We start from the raw sequence: 8,120 nt of genomic DNA on the forward strand, positions 1-8,120 counted from the left end.
CTATAGTAGAAATAATTAACTAATTAATTAAATTTTAATTAATTAAAATTTAAATTAATTAAATTAAATTATGTACTATATATAGTAGTGTAGTGTGTGTGTGTGTGTGTGTGTGTGTGTGTGTGTGTGTGTGTGTGTGTGTGTGTGTGTGTGTGTGTGTGTGTACACATTTTATGATGCATCTTAGGTTCTTTTTCTATAGAAAAAAAAACATAAAGTGTGTTAAACAAGAAAAGATTCAGTATCAAAAGATTCAACTTCACGACGCGAAGCAGGTCAGTATTCACAATCAATTCTTACATTTAAAACTGTTTTAAGTACAATTTTAAGATGTCGTAAGTCAATCCGAGGATTGTATTAGCTAGTACTGTATTAGCATTTTAAGACATTATTTAAAACGGTAAAACTGTGTAAAACTGTAAAACGCGGGGCATTTATAGTTGGTAGCCTATGCACACTATAGAGGACACAAAGCAAAAGTAGGCATGGTTTGGTCGAACTGCATGTAATACTTCCACTATAGGAACGCTCCGCATATAGGAACGCTAAGTACATATGTATGTGCGATTTCCATTCTCCCTTTTAAAATCAATTACTTTTTTTTTAAATTTCGTTTTGCATGCAAACTTGGAAATCTATGTGAAATCGTGCTTCGCATGGAAAGTTGTAAATCCGTGAACGATTCCACACAAGTTTACAACTTTTCACACACAACAAGAGCAAAACAGGGTCTTTTGCTTCAAAATGTTAAGTTCAAATTTCGTACACTTTATTGTAACAAGAAATATCAAAAATGCATATACAGCTACATTCGGAATTACATATTTACACACCAAGTGCCTCTAGGTATCAACTTATCTTTGTTTAACATTCGATGAATAACAAGGATAGAATGATACAAAGAGATTCGAGGGAAAATGAAGCACTTACCCGGAAGCCGCCATTTTTAGTGTACCGTTGAAGTGAGTAGGAAATATGGTGGGTAGGAGCGTGATGGAACATATGGTGTTGCAATGATATAAGAAGAAAGATGAACCATTCCGATGGATGCGTAGTAGATTAAAAGTAGTGGGGACAGTCAATTACACTTTGAACTTTTATGCGAAATCTTCAATATGGCTGCTTACAGAGTTTCTATGACAGTAAATGCATGGAACCGTTATTTATCATTATTATCGGTTGATTATTGGTTATTGAGTTCATATTAAAATATCAGTACAAAATGCCAATGCATTAAAAACTATAAGAACCGAACCGGTTGTAATAACAAAGAAAATTACAATGTATCGTTTATTTTAAAGAACTAAGGAAAAAACAGTGGCTCGAAGCTTGCCGAAGAAAAGAAACTGATATAAAAGTCAGCTGTGGTAAGTTTATGTTCCGAATATATGCTTCTAATTTTTTTTTCTTTTCGTGTTTTATATGTCACAAATAGTTACAATGTAATAACATAACCTTGTTGAAAATTATATTTTCCAAAATCATACTTTTATTGATCATCTTTCATTAAAGTGAGAGAATATACATTTATACCAATGTTAAGACGTTTGTAATATAAATGTATACCATATTCTGCCGGATAAACATTTGGCCATTACATCGTGGAAACATTACCTTTTTGGTGACAATTCACTGTAACGTCTCATTTGTAATTATTTCTTCTGCGATAAAGGAATGTATCATTATGCAAAATCGATTATTTGGTTTGTATGTTGCAATAACTGTATAAATAAAGCGATTCTCTGGAATATTCTGGAGGCGGGTCATTTACTGTTCCTGAAATGTTACCAAAACATTTATTGGACTTATCATGTTGTAAAGATTATTAAGAAATGTTATTTTTAGCTGCAGTGTGTGAGTAACACTTCATGCCGGATTGCATAGAAGAAAGGATACAATAACGTTCAAAAAATCAACCATGAATGATTCGGAGCTAAAAAGAGGCTCAGTATCAACGAAATTATTGAATATTTCAAAGAAACATAAATCAAAAAATGAGCAAGAACAGTCGAAAAGCGGACATGATGATTTATCAATAGAAGTCGCTAAAGCAATGGATATGTACGTATATGTACATTTTATTGTATATTTAAACTAAAATAATTATCAGTAACATACTTTTCTATATTTTCTGTCATAAAAGAATCATTAATACATTGTCAATTTTTTAATAAATTTGTAATCTTCTTCTTGGTTTTAACACATTCTAATTATTCCAATATTCATGAATTAACATTTTGTCGAATAGTTTTTTAAATGTATAAATCGTTTTAAAAATTTCAATATAATCTTAAAAATAATAAAATTGTTTTTAAAATTATACAAATGAAATAATCATTGAAGCATTACTGATTAATATTTATTCGTATATTTTTTTACAGTGCTGAATTTGTAATTGGATAGTAAAATAAGAAAATTGAAATACTTGAAGAACTAAAAAAAATTAGAAAAAGAAAATGAATAATCAGTGAAAATACGCAGCTCTCTGCTGCGAATACACAGATCTTTACTGCAATGAAGTACCATGCCAAAGAAAATGAATACTTGAAAAAAGATGCCATTAAAAATTTACATGAGTTTCAACAACTGCAAGAGAATATTTTTAAAAATGTAGAAACAATGGCAATGCATTTGATGCATTGCGATTGGTGACAAACAAATTAAACAGACAATGGACAAATTAAACAGATTATATCTCCAAAGAGTCGTGTTAAATGGTTAAACTGAAGATATTTCTTCTGTTATTGCTTTGCAGTCAATGAGTGCCAGAGCATACAATTATTTACGGACGATAAAAAAACATTCCTTTACCTTGCGTATAAACTCTTTGAAATTGAAGTACTCATTTTAATGTCAAACCGAGAATTCTGAAGGATGAATTCTACAAATAATGCAAGGATAAATATAGATTTGTCTGTGATAGAGAAATTGACTGTATTGTCTTTTGATGAAGTTTATATTTTGAATAGATTTGGAAAAGCGTGAGCAAAAGATATGGATCGCATAAGACAAGTCAATTTGTAATGGCCCAAGGCCTTATTGCAAAATGGAGACAACCAATCTTTTATGATTTCGATCAATTCATGACAAAAGAAATTTTATTTGAAATCATAATACGTCTTCAAGAAACAGATTATACTATTCGTCACGATTACAAGTGATTTAGGTTCTACAAATGTACGTTTATGGAAATCAATAAACATTGGAGTTGAGATCCCAACTAATGAGAATTCTGAAATGACAGGAAACCCAGACGAAGCCATGTTTCTTTTTGCACCCATCAGACAATAATTTGAAAGTGTTTGTTTTTGCTGATGTTCCACATCTAATTAAATTAGCTAGAAATATTGGGAGTAATAAGTTTCCGCCGTTTTTAATAAAAAATTAAGCTTTTATTGTGAAAGAACGGTACATAATGTTTTATTCAAAGTAATGGCCATTGCTAGCCATTACTTTTTCCCATCTTTCTGGTAGCATGTGGATACCGCGTCGGAAGAACGCTTCATTTTTTGAGGCTATCCAATCATTGATACAATCTTCATATGATGTGAAGTGCTGCTCAGACAGGCCGATCGATTGCGTCATCGATCGGAACAAGTGATAGGCGGAAGAAGCAATGTCTGGAGAATACGGCGGATGAGGTAGAACTTCCCTGAGTGTTTCTAAATAGGTTTTGACCGGCGCAACATGTGGTCGAGCATTATTATACAGGAGAATAATTTTGTCAGGAGAATAATTTTGCTTGAAATAATAGTGAGCGCGTTTTTCCTTGAGTGCTCGGCTCAATCTCATCAATTGTGTTCGGTAGAGAGCCCCAGTAATGGTCTCGTTCGGTTTGAACAACTCATAATGCACGACACCAAGCTGATCCCACCAAATACACAACATGAATTTTTTTCCATGAATATTCGGCTTGGCTGTCGATGTTGAAGCATGGCCAGGTGATCTCCATGATTTCCTCTTCTTTGGATTATCGTAATGGATCTATTTTTCATCACCAATGATTATATGATGCAAAAAATCCTTTCGTTTATGCCTGGCAAGCAGCATTTCACATGTGAAAAATCGGCGTTCAACGTTTCTCGGCTTCAGTTTATATGGAATCCAATTCCCTTGCTTTTGAATCATTCCCAATGATTTCAAACGATATGAAATTGTTTGTTGAGTCACTCCTAATGTAAGTGCAAGTTCTTTTTGCGTTTGGCACGAATCTTCATCCAATAATGCTTTCGGCCTTCCACTACGTTCTTTGTCTTCGACGTCAAATTCACCGTTCTTAAACTTTTGAAACCACTCACGACAACTTCTCTCTTAAGGCAGCATCACCATATGCTTCTACAAGCAATCTCTGAGCCTCAGCTGCAGATTTCTTTAAATTAAAGAAGTAAATCAAAAGTTCCCGTAAATGACGCTTATTCGGCTCAAATCTCGACGTTTTCGTACAAAAAAAAATATATGATACTGATATAAAATCGCTAATATTGCAAGGTTATAATGTTGCCGGATGTCCAATCTTACGATATGTCGTTTTACATCAAACAATTTTAACTACAGTTTATTAGTGGCGCCGTCTTTTGCAAACGGCGGAAACTTATTTGTACTCCCAATATTATGTATTTACCTTTCAAAACAAATATGTACAAAATTACACAACGTTAAATATTTCTACAGTTAATGAAATCATAATATAATCATAATAAAATCAAATTATTGTGTTTTTGTAATGCAATATTTATAAAGCTGTATTCACAAATACATGTAAATTTAAAAGCTATTTTTTATATTAGGTATAGTAAAAAGAAATCATTATTTTTCCATTCAATTTCATGCAAAAATAATGGATTTCTTTTTACTACACCTAATATATTGTAAATTAACCTAATGTTTTACATAAAAAGTTTTTTTTTGTTCACGTGCAGCTCATTATCTTCATTTACTTCTAAATTAATTTCATTGTTGTTTGAAATTGTTCATCTACTTCCTCTAACAAATCGTCTAATTCATCTTCATGAAGAATACACAAATTGTATAATGTACAAATTGTATAATGTACGCTATAATAAATTTACAGCAATGTTAAATGGTATGAAACTCTAACTTCATTAATTGTCTGAATCGTTTTAATCAAAAACATTTTCGATTTTTATGCAACAGAAAATTTATAATTGAAATTTCGTTGCGTATCAAATTTTCTGTATCTGTATCTGTATCTGTATCAAATTTTCATAATCTCGATAAGGAATGATAAAGTTTTCTTTAAGGTAGCGTCGCCCAATATATGCCATTCATTTTCATATATCTGGCATTATTTATGAAAGATAATTTGAAAATACGTGCATCATAAATTTTATTAGGCGATGAAAACTTCTCAATCAAGAAAGCTTCTTTTCTCATCACATATTGCTTGCAGTGTCAAAGAAGTCATGTTATGTCGATTTTATTAATTCGTCTTGAAGAATTTCTATATTACATGCTTAATTTGTACTTACTCAATGAAATGTTAACGTCAACAATAGAATTATTGCGGACAATTTCGACTATGCGTTATATATCAATAATTGCTAAAAAGTTTATTATACATATTGAAGAGAATCCGAATTAGAGAACGAAACGTATGTAATATCATTATGATCTAATTTTTATTAGTAAATACAATATCCAATGTCGACTCTTATCGGCATTATCACCGATTAAAAAGTTGTCTTGTTTAAAATATATTTAATATATAATTCATAGGAATGTTTGTCTTTTTTTTTATTTACATTTTTTAATTATTTATATTCTGAAATCTTTGCTTTTTCTTCAAATGTTTCTGGAAATTTTATAATAGACCCCGCCAAGTTATAAAAAAAATAATATTATCACAAACAAGGTGAAATGTGGATTCTGCCATTATTAAATCTACTTGCTACATATCTAATAGCACTTTTGTTATATGTACTACTTAAATAATATTTTTTTATATATCATAGAAATATGTAAAAATGTGTGTGTGTGTGTGTGTGTGTGTGTGTGTGTAATGCGTATTTTTGAAATATATTTTATTACCACAAAAAAATGCTAGTAATTTTACATTATTTGATATGTGATTATTAATATTTTAGCAAAAATCCGATTCTTCAAATTTTTTAATTGTAAATATGTATCTCGTCGCAAATAAAAATTTCTCTGAAACTAAATATTATATTGTATATATACAATTATAATATAAATATTAAATCATCTTTGCTATATAGAGATATATATATGTATGTATATAGCATGATTATGTATACATACATACATACATATCATAAAAATTCTTATTGTTATATAAATTTACTTATTTCTTTATCCAGATACTCATTTATCCATATAACATCTATAAAATTCTTTATTTTTGGTTTTTTCTTTTATGCAACTAACAATAAAATTTACCTCATCGTCACTACTGTTGCTTTCTAATATTTCATTTAGAAACATTGTTTAAACGCCATTACTTCAATCTAACTGCGATTTCTCAGCAAACTGTCGAAATTGGCAGTGCAAGAAATTTTGTACTCGTTCAGTTTCCTTTATGTATTCGAATATAAAATCAGTGTTACACTAAGAGTGCCTTCGGAAATCGCTCATTGGTGTGTTCGGTGACTTCAGTAGCAGAAGTAGTGAGGATATCGTGTGCCTTTGAGGCATTGGGAAGTGTTCCCAAACGGCTTCCGTGTGGCGTGTGTGTCATCTCAATTCCACTTCACCGCTCACATTTAATCCTAACCTCAAGCTAAACAATTCACGGTGAAAAAAGGCGATGGTGATTATAAAGAGGAACGACAGCTATATATGATCATAAAAAGAAAGGAATATAAGTCATTCTTTCCAAATTTCGAATTTCGATTGGTCGATTTCCTTATGCGTTATGCAAGCCTGTGGCCAATACACCGGCTCACATCGACCCCTTGCTTTTCGCACGAGTGATTTAGTGACTTTCTCGACGTTCCGAATTCACACTCGCGCGCGCGCACGCACGTACGCACACATACACATACACATTTGTGAAGTGCACTACAAATGATGGAATCAATCAGAGAAGAGGAACACTCTTCGCTCCACTCTCTCCTGATTCTCTGAAGGTTTGTTCGCGTTGCATGCTCCAATGTGCTCTTTCTATAGTTTCTACTCATTTCAATGTGCGCGTTAGAGCGAGTAAGTGCTATGGTAGGAGCATTTTAAAGCATGTTAGAACATGCGACGCGACAAATTCTGATACTTGGAAGCACTTGTGTGTATTTCCACAGTTCACATATGGCCATAGAGTATGAAAATGTGACCACACTATTTCACGGCTGACAAGATTTTCTAATCTCAATAATTGTCAATTTTAACACTTAATGATTCGTGAGTTATGCAGATTCGTTCATTTCGAACAAAAATGCATTAAGTGAGTCTAATTTCATCAGCTGCGTTCAGCAGAACACAACAATTTTGCAATAGTTTATGATTTTCTGATTTTCTGAGATAGGATCATTCTTCTTGATCTAAAAGCATAGCAATTAGCCAATAAAAGCAATCTAATCAGAAGAAAAATTCCAACAGTTGCAAAATAAATGTTCTGCTGAACGCAGCCATCGATTTCTGACATTGCTAAACTGAATAATTTCCAACTTTAATAATTAATATCTCGCTTCGCGGAACTGAGCATATTTTACAACCAGATTCTTCCGTTTCATGTAAAAACGCATGAGTATAATTCGAATGAGTATAATTCCATTGAAACTGAAGATGAAGAGCGTCTTCTGAATAATTATCAAAAATATTACTATCATACTTACGTGCCAGATAACATTTGTGCCATTGTAGTATACATGGCACAAAATCCCACAACTTCTTTATAATCTTCTAAAGCCATCTTTCTTGTCTTGAGTTACTCCGACTTGTTTTATTAAAGGTTCACACTAACTCGTTATTAACTCGTGAATTGTTATCAATGTCAAATACTTCGAACATCAAAAATAGAACAGAGAGAGGCCATGTCTCTATTTCGTGACACGCTCGAAACTCTGATACACTAGCGACACTAATCATACATGGCAAACTCCCATATAAAATTTTAGATCGCGTTAGTTCATTTTGGTATATTCACCCAG

The 8,120-nt window shown here is 31.9% G+C and overlaps 1 protein-coding gene across 1 annotated transcript in view; it reads right to left on the bottom strand.

Annotated features, from left to right (window-relative positions):
• Positions 1-7,882, bottom strand: part of LOC105620766 (sugar transporter SWEET1) — a 42,040-nt gene extending 34,158 nt beyond the window's left edge. Inside the window, exon 1 of the mRNA XM_012202254.1 lies at positions 7,806-7,882. Within this exon, the coding sequence (XP_012057644.1) occupies positions 7,806-7,882 (77 nt within the window). The remainder of the gene's footprint in view (positions 1-7,805) is intronic.
• Positions 7,883-8,120: the final 238 nt, after the last annotated feature.

The sequence above is a fragment of the Atta cephalotes genome (assembly GCF_000143395.1).
Source record: "Atta cephalotes unplaced genomic scaffold scaffold00029, whole genome shotgun sequence".
NCBI classification, from domain to species: Eukaryota; Metazoa; Arthropoda; class Insecta; order Hymenoptera; family Formicidae; genus Atta; species Atta cephalotes.